Genomic DNA, 19,303 nt, shown 5'->3' with positions numbered 1-19,303 from the left:
CCCCCCTCCCCGAGCATGAGCAACACAGTGTGTCGTCAGCTACACAGCAGACACAAGGGTGTGCAGCCTAGCTCAGCGATGTTGCCCAGAAGGATCAGGTCCAGATCCCCGAAGGGCGACATCCGTCAAAGTGTTATATGCACCTTAAAGGAAACCAGAGCCGCTAGAAGATAAAAGTTTTATACATACCTGAGGCTTCCTCCAACCCCATGCGCACGGATCGCTCCCACGCCGCCGTTCTCAGCCTTCTCCAGCTCCGATACTGGGTCCTGTAAGTTCTGCCAGTCTGCGCAAGAGAAATGCGCTCTCTCCGTATCTCTACGGCGGCTGCTGGAGAGATACGTAGAGAGCACACTTCTCTTGCGTGTGCAGCGGCCACAGGCACCCAACCTACCAACTTGCAGGTGATCCACCCAGTGGATCAACTCACCCTGCGATGGCCGATCACATTGTCTGCACCGCCACTCTGTCACACCCGTGCTGCTCTGGCGTTCTTCCAGCCCCCTGCATAGCAACAGAACACATTGTCAGCTGAACAGCTGACATGCATCTGTACAGGCCGGCCAGCGGTTTCGCCCGATGGGATCAGGATCCCCGGTGGGCAGCATAAGTCTAGAGGTGTGTACGCACCTTAAGACCTTAGGTGAGGACATTTTTGTATGGCAATTCTAAAAGCTCTTCCACTGAGATAAGAGGAAAGCCAAAATGAAGTAGAGCCTTGAATGCTTAGAAAGGCATACAGTATATGGAATTGAATGGCCAGATTAGACAGATTAAATTTGGCAATTAGTAAAATAATGGTTACATTAGCGAGTATAGGCCAGTACATTGGTTGTACTACAGTAGCTGGAGCCAGCGAGTGCAAAAATGGGTCTTTACATACTGGAATCATAACAGCGTGGTTGAACAAAGAAAAGAAAGTGTAAATAGACAGAGCTAAGCTGTAAGGAGAAGTATGATAAAGCGGGTATCATAAAGGATATGTGAGATATGTGAGAAATGAGGTTAGAGAGGATAGTGTTTGTATAGTTAAAAACTGAAAAAAGTTACAAATGAGGATAAAGTGGGGTCTAAAAAAAGACTGGATTGTATAGTAAAGCTATTTGTAATTTGGGAATTATAGTTTTGGGGGTCACCTGTACTGAACAGATGTTCGGATGTTAAAGAAGTGGGGCACTGTAAGAGAGAAGAAATACAATTGCTTTGCTGCTGATATAGTTGGGGCCATTTCAGACGGACAGCTGCCGGTACCCATCCACGTTGTTAAGCTCAGGGATCAATCGTGTCCCGCATTGAGATAGATGGAAGTGTTCACATCGACGTCTGGCGTGGATTACCAGCAATTGTGTTTTATTGTTAATTGCCAGGGATGGTCGATCATATTTTCCAAGACGCTGCGTGTAGCTTGTAGCGTTGTTTGTGTTCCGTTTTTCCCTAAAGGCTCAAAACACATCATGATGACAGAAAGGAGGGTACCGATGTGAAACGCTTTTTCCATATGGTGACGTGAAGTACACCGTGAGTGTGCTGCACGTTACCATAGCTACCTGCCATCAGTACTGCTGATTTCACTGCTGCTTTGTGCATGTTTCAATAGATTATCACTTTTGCTCAAAATTGTTTGCTTTATAGTATAGCTGTATTAAACTGAATTGTCTAATTTCCCAAATCACAGTATAAATTGTAGCATAAAGCTCATGTCAAAGAGACTCGTGATGTTTTTTTCTTCTAGGGATGCGAGGACCTTGCTCGTCAGGTCCATGTCATAATGGCGGCACGTGTTTCCATTATCTCGGCAAATACAAGTGTGATTGCCCACCCCACTTCTCTGGACGGCACTGCGAGAAGGGTAAAGGCAACCCCTCAATGAACACTTTGTATGGTTGACACCCCAATTTCAACTTCATCACTGATTGGCACTGAGAAGCCACATATGCTTATCTACTAACAGTTTGTCTGCTTAAAGGGAACCCTAGGTGAGAATAATATGGAGGCTGCCGTATTTATTTCCTTTTAAGCAATACCAGTGGCCTGGCTGCCCTGCAGGTCCGCTGCCTCTAATACTTTCAACCATAGACCCTGAACAAGCATGCAGCAGGTCGGGATTTCTGACAATATTGTCAGAACTGACAAGATTATCTGCATGCTTGTTTCTGGTGTGATTCAGCCACTACTGCAGCCCAATAGATCAGCAGGACTGCCAGGCAACCGGTATTGTTTAAAAGGAAATAAATATGGCAGCCTCCATATCACTCTCACCTCGGGTTCACTTTAAAGGACAACTGAAGTAAGAGGGATATGGAGGCTGTCATATGTAGTTCCTTTTAAGAAATACTAGTTGCTTGGCTGTCCTGTTGATCTTCTGCCTCTTATACTGTCAGCCATAGACCCTGAACAAGCATGCAGCAGATCAGGTGTTTCTGACATTATTGTCAGATCTGACAAGATTAGCTGCATGCTTGTTTCTGGCATGATTCATACACTACTGCAGCTAAATAGACCAGCAGGATAGCCAGACAACTGGTATTGCTTAAAAGGAAATGCATACGGCAGCCTCCATAGACTTCTCACTTCAGTTGTCCTTTAAGAAGATAACGTATTCAATAATAAGGTCATGCTAACAATTAAAGTTTATTCCCCTCGCTGAGCAGACAACAATCCTCAACAGATTTGACCAAATACATTATTAAAGAAACTGTACAGTCACTTTTAGCTTGGTATGCATTATAAGATTTATGCCCATTTTTAGGTACAATCAGTATTTCATTCATTGAAATTCAGTGAGAAAATGGTGATTGTTGTACTACTTTGCATCACTTGATATTGGTCAGATTGAATTTGAAATCTAGTTGAATGCTGATTGGAGTGTTGCATTTGCTAGCTCTGTACCATTTGTTGTAGTATAAAGCTATAGACAGATGACTCGCTGCTCCTACCTGTAGCCCTCCTTCAGTTCTGAACTGAATAAAATGGGCATGTCTGATTAATATTTTGTAATATTTTTATAGAATATTGATTGGTAGTGCTCTAGTTTTAGTAGAATTTAGTATGGTTCAAATATTTTGTTTAATGATCTGTTGAATAAAACATCTAACATAGTGGCGTAACAATAACCTTTGCGGCCCTTATGACTGTGAACAATGTATTATTTACCCGATTCCTGCTGAGTCAGGTCTCTTCATCATCCTGGCAGTCGTACGTTTTATGCTGTCATCTTCTGACTCCTGATGCATGTCACGTGATGGAGCTGAAGGATGGCAGCACAGAGAGTGGATGCCAGGAGGAAGAGGAGACCCGATGTAGATCTGGAGCAGGTAAGTATTACAGCGTACCCTGCGCTACAGTGCAAGGGGGAAGGGGAGTCAGAATTACTAGCCACCACGAATAGAGGGATGGATTCGGAATGACTGGCCACTAGGCGTGTGTGTTTATGGTGGGGAGGGGTGCATGGGACCTTATGATAGTTTTGCTTGGGGCCTGTTGATATGTACCTGATCCATGATTATATTTAACTTAAAGGGGCACTATGGCTAAATTCTTCTTTTTAAGTCCCTTTAACATAAATATTTGTATGTGCTGTATTGTTAATGGCATTTATTGTGGCTGTTCACTTTTTTTTTTTTACTCTGGCACTACCCATTTATTGCCAAGGAAGCACGTCAGAAGATTTACCTTACTGACGCCAAATCAGCATAATCCATTGTGTGGTAGGAGGCATCTAACTGTTGTCTGTCTTGCCATTTTTTCCTCCCCCCTCTGGTTCGCTCAGCGAGGATTATTCCAACTGTAACTGTAGTTACTGAGCTATGTGTACAGGCTCAGCTGCAGCCACCGTACAGCGCAGGACGAGATACAAAGTAGGACACAGCAATAGCACGCGTGTCTGCTAGCTGCCGCCGCTGTGTGCGCACTTGAAAAGACGAGAGCTGGTTACTACAGTAACGGACAACAATAGGTGTCTGTTGCTGTGCCAGCTTCAAAGAAGGGGTCCTCAGCAGGCAGCGTGAAACTATAGAGCGGTAAGGCGCAGTCCTGCGCTGTACGGTGGCTGCAGCTGTACACATAGCTCAGTAACTACAGTTACAGTTGCAATAATCCTCGCTGAGCGAACCAGAGGGGGGAGGAAAAAACGGCAAGACAGACAACAGTTAGATGCCTCCTACCACACAATGGATTATGCTGATTTGGCGTCAGTAAGGTAAATCTTCTGACGTGCCTCCTTGGCAATAAATGGGTAGTGCCAGAGTAAAAAAAAATGTGAACAGCCACAATAAATGCCATTAACAATGCTGCACATACAAATATTTATGTTAAAGGGACTTAAAAAGAAGAATTTAGCCATAGTGCCCCTTTAAGAGTCTTCTGTGATTGCTTCATATTGATTATTTAAGTTGACTAGATTCAAATATATCTATGTGTGGCCAGTACTCTCATATTCACTGGTAACTGCTTTTTATAAATACCTCTAATTGAATTCAGTCCTTCTCCCAAGTCATTGTTTTGCACTTGCTAAATAAATTTTAATGAACCTGATGAACTACAGAAGGCTCTTGTGTTATACTGTACTGAGTAGTGACCTGTGGTTTGCATCTGTACTGGCAGGACATTACAGGGCTGGGCAGTACACTCTGCTCTGCACTGTGACCTGGGCTGGCAAGCATATGAGGCCTGTAACCAGGGCTCAACATCGATCTGCATGAGGAGGAACAGACATCGGCCTAAACTGAGATCTCCCTGTAACACTTACGTATAACTTGTCCAAATGCGTATACAGAACACAGGGATTTGTAATTACAATGATTTATACATGATTTAATTTATGCAAAATATGGCTTATACAACTTCCTCTTGGTACACAACTAGGAGTAAACTGAGAATATAGTAACACACAGCACATTACACTTCCTATATTTTATTCTAGGTGTACGATGAATGCAATAACGTTGGTGAAAATGTAGCGGATGGAGGACAGTGCATGACATTTTACTTTCTACTTTGTGTAGATTTTTGGTTATTATTATTTATGCAGCGCCTACATCTTCTGCAGCGCTGTACAGAGTATCTCGTCTTGTCACTTAACTGTCCCTCAGAGGGGCTCACAATCTAATCCCTACTATAGTCATATGTATGTATTGTGTAGTGCAGGCTTTCTCAACCAGGGTTCCTTAAGTGCTTTGCAGAGGTTCCCTGGCATTTTGCCCTCCTGTGACAGTGGTGGGCTGAGAATGTTTCCAAAGTGGCTCTTCGGTTCTTCTGTGCCCCCTTCACCCATTTTATGCACACCACAAATGGCGGGGGAAGTATAATAGAGCACAGTACAAAAGAAGGTACTGTACAAAGCAGCACTAAATTGGGTGATAGAATAATGATCACAATAATAAAAAGCACTAGAATTGGGTGACAGTATAATAAAGAATACTGTTGTAGGGGAGCACTATAATTCTGAGAGCTAAAATGAGAAACACTAGCATGTACTACTATAATAAGGGACACTGTAAGGAAGAAGCATGGAATGAGGGCTAAACAACAAGACTGTTGCTATAAACAGCCACACCCAATTTTAAAGACCATGCCTCTTGCTAAATACCCCCACTAATGCAGGGGCTCCTTGAAATCCAAAAATGATTTCAAGGGTTCCTCCGGGGTAAAAAGACTGAGAAAGGTTGGTGTAGTGTATGTATTGTAGTCCAGGGCCAATTTTTTTAGGGGGAAACCAATGAATGTATCTGTATGTTTTCGGGATGTGGGAAAAACAGGAGTGCCAGAGGAAACCCACACTGACATGATGAAAACATACAAACTCCATGCAGATAGTTCCCTGAGTAAGGATTTAATCAATCACACAGAGAAGTGGAAATTGTGGGAAGTCCTGCACATGAATGTATAGTGTTTCCACATTTTCCAGGAAGATTGCTTGCCAGCATTATACAGTTATATCAGCTGTAGACTGAATTCAATAGATACCGTAACATGTAACAACATTCCATTGCTTATGTAGTAATGACATATTTGCACATAATATCATCCTTTTATAGCAGAGATGGACTGTGGGCCTCCAGAACATGTGAAGTACGCCAAGGTGGTTGTGACATCAACATTTCCGGGAGGCAGAGCTGAGTATTACTGCAATGATGGCTACACGCTGAGCACCTCCAACAACACTCGCGTCTGCAGAGGAGATGGCTTGTGGAGCGAGGCTCCTCAGTGTGAGGGTGAGTGTCTGCCATGCCACACTACGGAGGCTGGCTGGGATTGGTTGCCCAGTGCAGGTCACACATCTTCTTGTCTCTCCCAGAAATTGATGAGTGTCAGTCACAGCCGTGCCAGAATGGAGCAGTATGCAAGGACCGAGTGTCATACTTCCTCTGTGAATGCCAGGAAGGATACATGGGTAAACAGTGCGAATTAGGTAAGGGTAATTATATTGTCATTAAACTGTAATGTAGCTGAACTCACATTAAAGTGTACTTATAGTTACATGTGGTTGAAATGTGTTAAAAATGAAGCTTTGATCAAAAGCAATATATAGGGCTTGATTCACAAAAGAATGCTAACTGTTAGCACGGCCGTTTTTGCCCGAATTTTCGCATTGTGCATGGTGGCGTATTTTCGCGCGAAACGATAACGGATTTTTTTGTGCGAAAACGATATCGATTTCACGCAATAATTTGCGTTTGCGCACGAAAACCATTATCGTTTCGCGCAAAAATTCGCGATCGCGCACAATGCGAAAATTCATGCGAAAACGCCCGTGCTAACAGTTAGCACTCTTTTGTGAATCAAGCCCATAGTACTTGCATTGATTTTAAACTGTTTTAAAGGTATTGTAATCATGTTGCTCCCATTGCTTCAAAACAGACTTGCTCCACACTAATCCATACTTTCTGTGGGCAGGTCTATAGCTGGCCATATATCTATGAATTTGGCAGCCTAAACAACTATCGAATTCAATAATTTTATTGAATCGGATATAAAAGTTTTGACCGATATATATCGATCGAGCATGGTGGAAAATCATGGGCCGACATGGTCGGTTGGGTGCGTAGCAGTAACGAGACCAATGGACCCGTGAAGTGTTGATCAGATCTGCATAGGGATGAGAAGGGGTGCAGAGGTTACAATTTATAATGAGGGAGGGGGGGGGTGTTAAAACATTGCAGGGAAATTTGGGCGCAGGGTGAAGCTGAATAATGGTGCTCCGAGAGCTAACTGTTCTTCTTCCTAACATTTATTACACTGCTGTTTTGAATCCTTATTCCCAAATTTTCCTTCCAGCTTTGTTTACATAATTTGGCCTCCGGCTAATGCCGAATTACACAATTTTTTATTGTAATTCGGGGGCTTATTGCTAGTTACACAGTGCAGCACACCCCAGTATTGACAGCACACCAAACTTTGGTAAAGCACTTCCTTATTGTGCCATTATCCACATGAACTTGCAACAATTGTTATGACGGCCTCACAGGGTCACCCTTTTATCACCTTGATACAGGGGGATCCTGTGAGGTCCCTGAAACAATTTCTAGATGTTCATGTGGATCATGGCACAATAACAGTGTGCTTTAACAAAGTTTAGTGTGCTGGCAATACTTGGACTTGTTGCACTTATGGGGATTCGTCTAATCATCTGTCATGCACCCAGAATGATACTCGGTGTGTCAGCTCTTCACTTGGAACTTCAAATTACTGCACTCAAGTGCCACTATAGCCATAATTCAGCCTATGGCCGCCTAAATCATCCATCCAGCGTGGCTCCCAAACTTACTGTTTCTGAGGGAGGAAACACTACAAAAGCAGAGGTAATATGTTACAAAATTATGATTATAATCAGGATACATTGTAGCCAGTTTAGTATAAGAGAGTAACAGTTTCTGCCATTCATACAGGAAGGTGGCTTGGCAGTATTTTATATATTGGAGATGTTAATTACGGTATTTTTATGTATTTGTCAGGGCTCTCTCATTTGGGCCTTTTATGGATCTCTTTGTACTTGTATGGATATTGGCAGGTTCTGATGTTTCTTGCCCATACATGGGAGGTTAGGTTAACCATCTGCCACTTACACATTTCTCTGTGGATCATACAAGTGTGTTTGCGGGACTTTAGGTCACAAGCTTTTTGGGAGGGAGGACTTTTGGCTTTGTACAAATGAAGACAGTAACTGCAGGTTTTGATTTGCAGAGCTGAATGAATGCCTCTCTGATCCGTGTAAAAATGGAGGAAGCTGTCAGGATTTACCCAGTGGCTTCCTGTGTACCTGTGCAGAGGGCTATGTTGGAACACAATGTGAGACTGGTGAGAACATCTATAAGTATATTTCCTGTAGTAAATAGTCAAGGAATATTTGGGAAGGAATAGTCTGATGTTTATGTGATTAGAGTCAGTGGGTCCGATGCAATTCACTTTTTCTCCTAGGAGATCATTTTTCATCGTTTCAGCACTCTGCAATTGAGAAAGTACCAAAAAGTAGGCAAAAAAAAGTACTGTCAAAATTATTCTGAGTATTTTCTTTCTTGCGGGAATGAACTGATTAGCTTTTTTAGCCCCCAGGGAATTGCAATAGCACATTAAAAATGCATGATAACAATGTGGCTTATTACAAAAAAATCCATTCTACCTCTTCTTTTATTAAATATTTGTTAGAGGCTTTAATTGCTTTACTTCCACGGCGTGTGGTCAGCAGAGAGAGCAGGCAGATAAGGACTGCTGTAATTAGCAGTCGCAATAAGCAAACAAAAGCTTGCGGCGGCAGGAGAGGTTTGGAGATAGTACACTGTACTTCAGACAGTTTAGAGAAGGCACACTTGATTACATTCACACCTTCCCCTGGAAAATAAGGGCAGATGGAAAAGGAGGGGGGGCAGCTCTTACAGCTATTAGAAACCAGGACAAACTGCAGGGAAAAACAGCTGCTTGGATCCCTTAAAGCTTTGCTATGAAAGTGGAGCCTAAAGTTTACTGCACAGCCTACAAAGCATGGGTGGCCACTTCTAACAGGCATCCTAGTCTTCAGCACCCTCAGGATCCAGGAGAGGTTGTTAGCCTTGGGGGTATTTATGAATAGGGGTATAAAGTAGATTGTCTCCCTGTTTTACATGACCTAAGCTTCCAAACCCTTATACTACTAGACCATCGGAAGTGCACAAATTATAATAAATGTTAGGCTGGACCATAAAGGCAAAATTTCATGTAACCTCTCAAAGTCCATAAATAAAGAATCCAGTTTTCCTGACACAGCCCTTGTGTTTTCATTAGAGCTGGATGGCTGTGACTCCTCACCATGCCAAAACGGAGGCCTCTGTGAGAATCTGGCTGGATCCTATCTTTGTGTTTGTCCCAGAGGATTCTATGGCTACCACTGCCAGACAGGTGACTGCATCATGCCATGTGTCAATAAACCAAGACCTTTCTTTTTCCCAGCTCTTTAATTCATCCAAGAAGGAAAACTAGTTTACCATATACTGCATTTTTTTTGTAAATTAGTCATTTTAACTGAACATTTGAATGCAAAACAAATCATAACTTAAGCATGTGCATGTTTTCCAGTGAGTGATTTATGCCTCCTGAACCCATGTGGTAACCGTGGCGTGTGCGTGTCCAGTGCAGATGGCGCAGTGAGCTGTACATGCCGCTCAGGCTTCACTGGCATCACCTGTGAAAGAGGTATTGTCACTTAGCAACGCACTTGTCATTTGATGGTTTCTCTACTGCTAATATTTAATGGTAGTCTACACTATGGTGTACAAGGTAAATAGGCGTGATAACCAATAGGCATGTGATCACTGCAGATCAGAGCTCTCCTGGGGGTGAGTACAGATCTCTCCAATTGCGGCTCTGTGACCACCCCCAGCTCCCCCACCCATGGTCATGGCACTGTGCTGTTTGCATACCATTGCTTTTTACTTAGGAAAAGAGACAAATAGATTTTAAAGTATAAGTGTAGATATTTTACAAAGCAAAGTGTTCTCTGTGATTGTCACAGTCATGGTAACAGTTTTAGCAAACAAAATTAATTTTCCCCAATAGATGTCCAGCTTGGTTTATATTGTACTAGTAGACCCAAGCCCGTTTAAAAACCAGCTCTAGGTCTGTTTTTTGACAGCGCGCATGAGCGTACACCCGCTGCGTGCGCACACACTCGTCCGCCCGCGCACATACCCGTCCGGCTCGCTGTCCCTATCCCCCTGTCTCAATGGCTGTCCACGTCCGTGCTGCACACATGTGCAGAAGCATAAAGCACAGACCCGAGGACACAGAGACAGGTGTACGCAGGGACACTTGCGTTTTATTATAGAGGATTTTATAAATGGGACAAAGTTTCCATCCATGTGGTAAGTAAACTTGATAAAGTTCAGCAAATGTTACGCAAAATGTATAATGCACGTTATGCAAATTGTGTAATTTGCATAATATATTCAACAAATAAGTTACTTGGAAAATGTGTTATTTCTTGATTAGATCAGCTGATAACTCGCATTGGCCTCAATTCACTAAGCTTTACCTTATTCAGTAATGCAGAAAACAGCTGATTTTATCGACCATCTTGTCAAATGCCAATTCACTAAACCTATTACTGCACTGAAAAATAAAATTACAGACTAGTGAGGTACATTTTAGACACACTTAAATGCTTTTCTGTATCTTTTTACAGTAGATGTGCATATCTATGTACTGGTATACAGAAGCCCTCCCTCTAGTGGCTGCAGCACATCTAAACTGTTGTCGGGGATGCTCTGGACAGAACAAAACTTGACTTATGCACACAGACTCACAGCTTCCTGTCTGACCTGCTCCACAGCTGGTGAGACTTTTTGAGCAGGGCTTAGTGAATAGAAGCATGTTTTTTTCTGTATATTACTGAACTTATACCGCATGAAGGAAATCTTAGTGAATTTGAAAAAAGAAAGTATAAAATACCGAATGCAGTATTTTATCAACCTAAATTATTTTACCAAACTGCCCTTAGTGAATTGAGGCCATTGTGTATATAACATCAATTATGCTATCTACATAACACCTGCTAAACTTTATGTGTTGTCTGTGTACTGTAAGGTTTAGTGAATCAGTTTAGTAAATCTTTTCCCAGAAAGCACTGGGACACAAGTCATAGACAAAACTGTGCTGCCATCACTGTTTAGCTGGGCAATGAAGAAGAGAAACTTGTGTCCTTTCTTTTCACTTTAGGCTGCTTTCACAGTGTGACGTTAAAGTCATACGTTAGAGAAACTAATAACGCAGACTAACTAAAGTGCTGCATGCTGTGCGTTATCTGCGTTATTAACTACGTTGGACTGTTTGCACATGCTCAGTAATATATATATTTTTTTTTTAAATGTGACGCATGCGCTGTTTTTGTTTCATCAGTATGCAACGAAAACGGCACACCGCGAGACACATAACGCAGGTCAATATAACGTCCAACTTCAATACTAGCATGCGTTGCATTGGGGGAACGTTGTGCGACCTTAACATCGCATCAAACACAACGTCCCACTGTGAAAGAGCCCTTAAAGACAAGGGAGAATGATAGAGAACATAAGTAATCCAGAAAGTTTGGATTTGTTTTCTTTTTTAGCACCACAGTGCTAAGGGCTTTGCCATTTGTATTGTGTGTTAATCCTCTCTGGTAGCAGGCTGGGAATATTGGAAATGTTCTTGTTAAAGACAGGCTGTGAAGTTTCTGCTCCTCTTGCAGATCTGCTGCCCCCTCTGTCTCTGTCGCTGGGTGCAGTGGGAGAGAACAGTGTGTGGGTTTTCTGGACTCCGCCAGAAGAGGTGCCTGGACATTTGCCGGATGGATTTGCGGTGAGCTATTTAGGCTTGGATGGTTCCTCCCGGACAGATATTGTGGAGAGGGGAAACACAGAGCATGAGCTACGAGGTCTCGGCCCCGGACGTCTTTACAACATCACCATCGTCACAGTGAGACGGAACCTGCGGCACAATGACATCAGCCGCCCACTCATGCTGATTGCCCGCACACGTGAGTCCTGCATTTCATACCATCCTTATATCTGCTCATGCGTTACTTGATCATGAATCACTGTAGATGTAGTGTGTTTTCAAATGGGATCTTCTTGGAGGGCTTGAGATCATAGAGGGCTTGAGATCTCTTCGAGTAATACATATATTGTTATTAAAAGGGGTCATAAACTTTCAAGTACCACTTGCCTTTAGTCCTATTAAATAAGAACACTTTTGTTGACGTGTGAGACTACAGCTGCTGAATGATGGACAGTTCTGACTGTGTCACACTACAGGACCACCAACTGTGGACAGGCCACGGATCAGTTCTGTGACAGACTCCTCCATCACAGTAGCCTGGTCACTGAACCCCCACCGGCACATTCCTGTAGCCCTTGTGCGCCTCTCCCTGCAGCATCCAGATGAGAGAATACAACAAGCCGAGCAGGAGCCTTCAGTTGGAGAGCACACCTTCAGGTCAGTGTCTGCTTCAATGGCTTTTCCTATACATTGCATTTTATCCCTAACAGATACAGAATAGATACAGGAAGGGATGGATGATACAGGGATCCTCTGCAATGTATCATTTTTTGTAATCCCTACCTAAGACTATTATGACTAGTTGCAATAACAAGACTTTCAATTTTCCCGCTATCGATATTCGCATTTCCAAAAAGCTGGGGCACTGTGTAAAATATAAATAAAAACAGAATGTTATAATCTGCAAATCATGTAAACCTATTATAATTTAGAATAACACAAAACACAACACACATCACATGTCAAAATTAAGAAATGCTATTTTTTTTTTTTATAAACAAGATATAACTTAATTTGGAGTGTCATACCACTTCCATGTCTCAAAAAGGTTCATGCAGAAACAACCTGTGTAGTACTAAAAACAAAAACCACCTCTCAACAACTCACAACTAATTAGTCTAATTAGCAACAGGTCAGTAATATAATTGGATGTAAAACAGTGGTGTAACTACAAATCATTCGGCCCCCAGCAATATTTTAAAGGGGCCCCACTTTTTTCACACCCCTTTTCCTTGCCTCTTATTTGTGAGCTTTAGGGCCCATCTTGAAAGGGTCATAAAACAAGTGTGGCGATTATAATCTTCACATCTATAACAAGTGTAGCCACAGTGGGGCCCCCTCACAGCTCTGGGCCCCCTGCAGGGGCTGCTCCCCTGTACAGGATCTTCTCAAAAAATTAGCATATTGTGTTAAAGTTCATTATTTTCTGTAATGTACTGATAAACATTAGACTTTCATATATTTTAGATTCAAATACACACAACTGAGGTAGTTCAAGCCTTTTATTGCTTTAATATTGATGATTTTGGCATACAGCTCATGAAAACCCAAATTTCCTATCTCAAAAAATTAGCATATTTTATCCGACCAATAAAAGAAAAGTGTTTTTAAAACAAAAAAAGTCAACCTTCAAATAATTATGTTCAGTTATGCACTCAATACTTGGTCGGGAATCCTTTTGCAGAAATGACTGCTTCAATGCGGCGTGGCATGGAGGCAATCAGCCTGTGGCACTGCTCAGGTGTTATGGAGGCCCAGGATGCTTCGATAGCGGCCTTAAGCTCATCCAGAGTGTTGGGTCTTGCATCTCTCAACTTTCTCTTCACAATATCCCACAGATTCTCTATGGGGTTCAGGTCAGGAGAGTTGGCAGGCCAATTGAGCAGAGTAATGCCATGGTCAGTAAACCATTTACCAGTGGTTTTGGCACTGTGAGCAGATGCCAGGTCGTGCTGAAAAATGAAATCTTCATCTCCATAAAGCTTTTCAGCAGATGGAAGCATGAACCCACTTTTGAACCACGAACAGCGGCAGAAGTGCCTGATCTGGGCTACAGAGAAGCAGCACTGGACTTTTGCTCAGTGGTCCAAAGTACTTTTTTCGGATGAAAGCAACTTTTACATGTCATTCGGAAATCAAGGTGCCAGAGTCTGGAGGAAGACTGGGGAGAGGGAAATGCCAAAATGCCTGAAGTCCAGTGTCAAGTACCCACAGTCAGTGATGGTCTGAGGTGCCATGTCAGCTGCTGGTGTTGGTCCACTGTGTTTTATCAAGCACAGGGTCAATGCAGCTAGCTATCAGGAGATTTTGGAGCACTTCATGCTTCCATCTGTTGAAAAGCTTTATGAAGATGATTTTATTTTTCAGCACGACCTGGCACCTGCTCACAGTGCCAAAACCACTGGTAAATGGTTTACTGACCATGGTATTACTGAGCTCAATTGGCCTGCCAACTCTCCTGACCTGAACCCCATAGAGAATCTGTGGGATATTGTGAAGAGAAAGTTGAGAGACGCTAGACCCAACACTCTGGATGAGCTTAAGGCCGCTATCAAATCATCCTGGGCCTCCATAACACCTGAGCAGTGCCACAGGCTGATTGCCTCCATGCCACGCCGCATTGAAGCAGTCATTTCTGCAAAAGGATTCCCGACCAAGTATTGAGTGCATAACTGAACATAATTATTTAAAGGTTGACTTTTTTTGTTTTAAAAACACTTTCTTTTATTGGTCGGATGAAATATGCTAATTTTTTTAGATAGGAATTTTGGGTTTTCATGAGCTGTATGCCAAAATCATCAATATTAAAACAATAAAAGCATTGAACTACTTCAGTTGTGCGTATTTGAATCTAAAATATATGAAAGTCTAATGTTTATCAGTACATTACAGAAAATAATGAACTTTATCACAATATGCTAATTTTTTGAGAAGATCCTGTAGTTATGCCCATGGTATAAAAAAAAATGGAGAAAGGTTTTGGAAAGATAGAAAGGGTACATTACACTGTTGAACACTCTGTGAGTAAGCAGTTCAACTAATATTTCTCACTGATAAAGAATTTGGGGATTGCATCATCTACAGAAGCGAATATTATTACATAATTCGGGGAATTGAGGGAAAGGTATGTACAAAAGAAAGAAGGCTGAAAGCCAGTATTGGATGGCCATGATCTTTGAACCGTAGTGTAAATCAGAACCACTTCTGAAATCCACAGTCTGGGAACACAGCTTGTCCCTTCCTCCACAAATGCCAGGCTCTGTGTCTTCCCTGCTGTTACTTGGGTTCTCCCTTCTTAGTCTGAACAGACCCTAAAGCTCTACCATGCACAGAAGTCACCACATATAAACATTATACTCAGAACATCACTTCTTTTTGTGTGTCTGATATAGACTTAGGCGAAGAGGAATTCTGGCCTTTGGTCTGACAAATTAAAACTTTGAAATTATTTTTAGAATCACAATGTTGTTGTTGTTTTTTTTTTTTGCTGAAGAGGAGAATGAACATCTGGCTTATTATTTATGGTATGGGTAGCTTGCACATGTGAGAAGGCACCATTAACCCTTTCTTATGTGTTACATTTCCCTACTTCTAATTAGTACTGCTGTAATGTGTGTTTATGTCCATTTGTCACTAGGGGGTAGTGTGAGACAATAACTGCTTTCAGTTTCCATATATATTCTGCTAGCACAGAGAGATCAAAGTATTCCAAGAATTTACAGCACAATGATTTCCACCCACTGATGTCAAAAGCAGTGCACTTATCTCAAACAAGATAACTCTATTGAAGTTGCTAATGCGTTAACCCTAAATGATACATACAGGTTGTGGAGCAACATATTCTGCCACCAACACAATATTTATTCAGGCAAGGCCTTACTTATTTCATGTATTATTTGGTTGCTAAACCAAAAATGTTACAGGTTGAAAGAAAAGGTGACGCAAGGTTACAGGTAAACACTCCCCTGTATCAGCTTTTGTGAAACATATAACTGCCATCAAATTTAGAACATATTTTCCAGAAAACAATATTTTTCAGGCTCGTGGATTTTGTTTTCTAGTATTTGCACTGAAATATAAGGTTTACATGACAGCATCACAACTTTTTGGGAAACAGGGTGGGGGGTTGATTTAACTCAGCATGTCAGTTTTGCAGAGACAATGCTCCCTTCAGTGGAATTACATACACAAATCCAAATAATACAAATACAAAATTATAACAGAGAAATCAGTCGTATAGACTCAATTGTTGTGAGCTATAGGAAGTATACACTTTGAACCATGATCTTAGCAGGATGCAAAACACCAGTACCCCTGTAACGCTGGCTGATGAAGGCTATGAAGTGTACACTGAATATACGATAATCGAGGTCAGATCGTCAACTGACACATGAAGTCAGAGATATGCGGTACACAGGGACTGAGGCAGAGAAAGGTCAATAACAGGCTAGGATCATAGACTGGTAATCAGATGGCTAAAGTACAGTAGGCTAAGACAGGTGCGAAAACGTTATACAGGCCAAAGTCATACACATAGGTCAGATGGCTGAGGTACAGTTAAGGATTAGGCAGAGACAGGGTCGTTAGGCTAGCCAAGGTCAATATCGAGTATCAGATCACAGTAGTTCAGAGGGATGAGACTTTAATCAAAGTGGAGGGTCATACACAGAGAACAATCACAATAATACAATACTAACTAAGGATAGATATATATTGCAAACACTGCATATATATCTATCTCAGCAGAACTTTAACTAGACTGAGTAGCAAAGCAAGGTGACCTGATATCTATAACGGACAGCGAGTAACTGAATGCCCAGGGCTTATATAGCAGGAATAGAGCACAGACCAAGCCCCCAGGAAAATCAGACCAATCAGCAAAATCCCTGCAGCAAGTGTCAGCTGACCGCAGGAATCAGCTGACACACCTCAGACACGTCTCCATAACCTATAAAGGCAGCTCTGAGCTGTGCGTGTCCTTCTAGAGAGACTACGCTGACCCACATCTACAGGGGAACCGGGGATGCGAACATGCTTATTCACGTCTACAGGGGAGCCGGGGATGCGACTGACCAAAGAGGAAGAGGAAGCTTCCTCCAGCTGCTCCACGCTATCAGAACAGCCTCCAGAGAACACACCAGATAAGTTTGTTACAACCCCAAAGAGGTCCAAAAAAGGAATAGCACCGCTGAGTTTATATTGAAAAGGTCAAAAATACTTTATTACATATCCAAAAGTATCAATAATATACACAATATGTTAAAAACACCTATATATTATTGATATTTTTGGATATGTAATAAAGTATTTGTGACCTTTTCAATACAAACATAGCGGTGCTATTCCTTTTTTGGACCTCTTTGGGGTACTGGTGTTTTGCATCTAGTTCAGGCATCTAGTTCAGGCGGTACAGATCAACCACCTCTTACATTCATGATCTTAGCAGTATCTCTCAAATATCCACATTATTGGTGATTTGTATGCTATTTTTTAACACTGAAAAATGTGGTAACTTGCGTGTTAGAAGGTCAACAGTTTTTATGTCCATTAGAGTAGCATAATTGAATGCAAAAGTGCCTTCCCCATCCTGCTCAGAATATTTATTTAGTGTTTAAGGGAATATTATTAGACTGCGGAGGAAGCACCTCTTAAGCAATCGACTGGCTGGAGTGTGCAGGGACTGAGTTCAAGTAGACCACACCTGGAAAATTGTAGTAGTCGCTCGCCTCTGATTGAATGTAATTTTCCGAAATGCTATGGTCCTATTGACTGTTCTTATCCACTCTCAGCATGTTGGAAAGGCTATAGTTTGTAGAATCAGACCGTTTAACACTAGATATCAGATGCTATTTTACGGACTTGTTATTTTGTGTTCACAGAGACCTGCAACCCGGAGAAAAGTACATCATCCTAATCAGCAGCTTAAGCAACTCTGATCCCGGCAACCCACCTTCAGAGAGTCTGCCAAGTCCTCCTTTAGAAGCTTGGACACGTAAGAGAACCAATCCATGGCTATAGATACGGAACTAGTAAAGAGGGATATTTAGGCTGCCATATTGATTTACTTTTAAAGAATGCTTATTGCCTGACAGTTGTGCTGATCTTTTTGGCTGCATTAGCATTTAACTTGCACACCTGAAACAAGCATGTAGCTAATATGGCCAGACTCTTAATCACCCCGATGTTCATACTGGGTCAGTGACTGAAAGCAGAGGTCACACGTTTTTCCATGAATGAATCTGTATTGTTGTCCGACAGCCAGCTAAGAGCAGCTGAATGTCGGGAATATGGAATTGCATGCATGCATAAATCACAGCAATGCCTAGAATTTTTTTAGGCTGCAGGAAAATGCACATTCGACCCACAGCAATGCGATTGTCCATTGGGACAGTGCGTTTGTTTTCACATTGTGGAATACGCATACAATTTTTGTCAAGTTAGACCCCTGCCTTAAAGTGTACCTGAGATGTAAAACAAATAAAAAAATATACATACCTGGGGCTTTCTCCAGCCACGTTCAGGCTCATCACTGTCCTCCTCCACCTCCTGGATTCTCCACAATTTGGCAAGTGCTTTTTGTAATATTTGTCTTGTAAATGTCTTTTGACTTCCTCTAGATTTTGATTGGACCCATTTCAAGCTGCATCAAATTTGCATGCAAGTTATAATTATTTACATCTCATTGGGGCCCCTTTCAGATCGTCTAATGACCGGTGGTGAATTCACCACCTCCAGCTGCTCTCCTGCACTGGTCAGGTGCTTGGGAGTGCTTGGTACTAATGCAAGACAGGCTGCCATCTCTGCAGTGTGGCTGCACTTAAAGGACTTATAATGCAAAGGGCCTAAAAAAAATTATGTACCTCATAGCAATTGCAGACCTCAGGGCAGACGATCAGCAGCTTCCATGTCACTTTGTTGTGCTCTGTTATCTAAATCCAGCTTTCATTGCACTGAACGACCCTCGCCAGGGTCGCCTTATCTGATGGCCGCTCTGAATCGCTGCTTTAAAAATCCATCGCCTGCGCAGTTCGCCGAGCCGCTAGTATGGCTGCGCAGGTTTACAGGCCTGGCTGCGGCCCGTCCTCTCTCCGAGCGCTCTGATTTATATCAGGTGGGTGTGCCCACATGACTACTTGCAGTGAACGTCCTTGCTCGCTCAGTGATACTCGTGTCTGCTGAGGGGGCGTGGCTGACAGGCGCTGCAAGTAGTCATGTGGGCGGCGATTCAGAGCGCCATCAGATAAGGTGACCCTGGGGAAGGTCGGGTACTGCAATGGAGGCCGGATTTAGATAACCGAGTTCAACAAAGTGAAAAGGAAGCAGCTAGTCGTCTGCCCTGAGGTCTGCAATTGCCATGAGGTATATATATAACTTTTTTAGGCCCTTTGCATCGTATGTCCTTTAAATTGCACCTGCTTGACAAGTGGGCAGTTCCTCCTCCCATCTGAAAGAGGCCTTAATATCTCCCCCAAGTTGTGGGACAGCTTCTGTATATCTGCAGTTCTATAACAAAAAGTGA

At 42.4% G+C, this 19,303-nt stretch overlaps 1 protein-coding gene across 11 annotated transcripts in view; it reads left to right on the top strand.

The window, feature by feature from the left end:
- The window catches only part of SNED1 (sushi, nidogen and EGF like domains 1), a 222,570-nt gene that overhangs the window by 181,142 nt on the left and 22,125 nt on the right, over positions 1–19,303 (top strand). For 10 of the 11 annotated variants that reach the window (XM_068280636.1, XM_068280643.1, XM_068280641.1 and 7 more), the window contains 9 exons: positions 1,733–1,849; positions 6,036–6,212; positions 6,296–6,409; positions 8,182–8,295; positions 9,256–9,369; positions 9,547–9,663; positions 11,696–11,983; positions 12,261–12,441; positions 17,664–17,776. In XM_068280636.1, coding sequence (XP_068136737.1) covers positions 1,733–1,849; positions 6,036–6,212; positions 6,296–6,409; positions 8,182–8,295; positions 9,256–9,369; positions 9,547–9,663; positions 11,696–11,983; positions 12,261–12,441; positions 17,664–17,776 — 1,335 coding nt within the window. The remainder of the gene's footprint in view (positions 1–1,732; positions 1,850–6,035; positions 6,213–6,295; positions 6,410–8,181; positions 8,296–9,255; positions 9,370–9,546; positions 9,664–11,695; positions 11,984–12,260; positions 12,442–17,663; positions 17,777–19,303) is intronic. The other variant, XM_068280637.1, reaches the window with a different exon arrangement.

The sequence above is a fragment of the Hyperolius riggenbachi genome, chromosome 4 (assembly GCF_040937935.1).
Source record: "Hyperolius riggenbachi isolate aHypRig1 chromosome 4, aHypRig1.pri, whole genome shotgun sequence".
NCBI classification, from domain to species: Eukaryota; Metazoa; Chordata; class Amphibia; order Anura; family Hyperoliidae; genus Hyperolius; species Hyperolius riggenbachi.
This window is presented reverse-complemented; position numbering and strand designations above follow the sequence as displayed.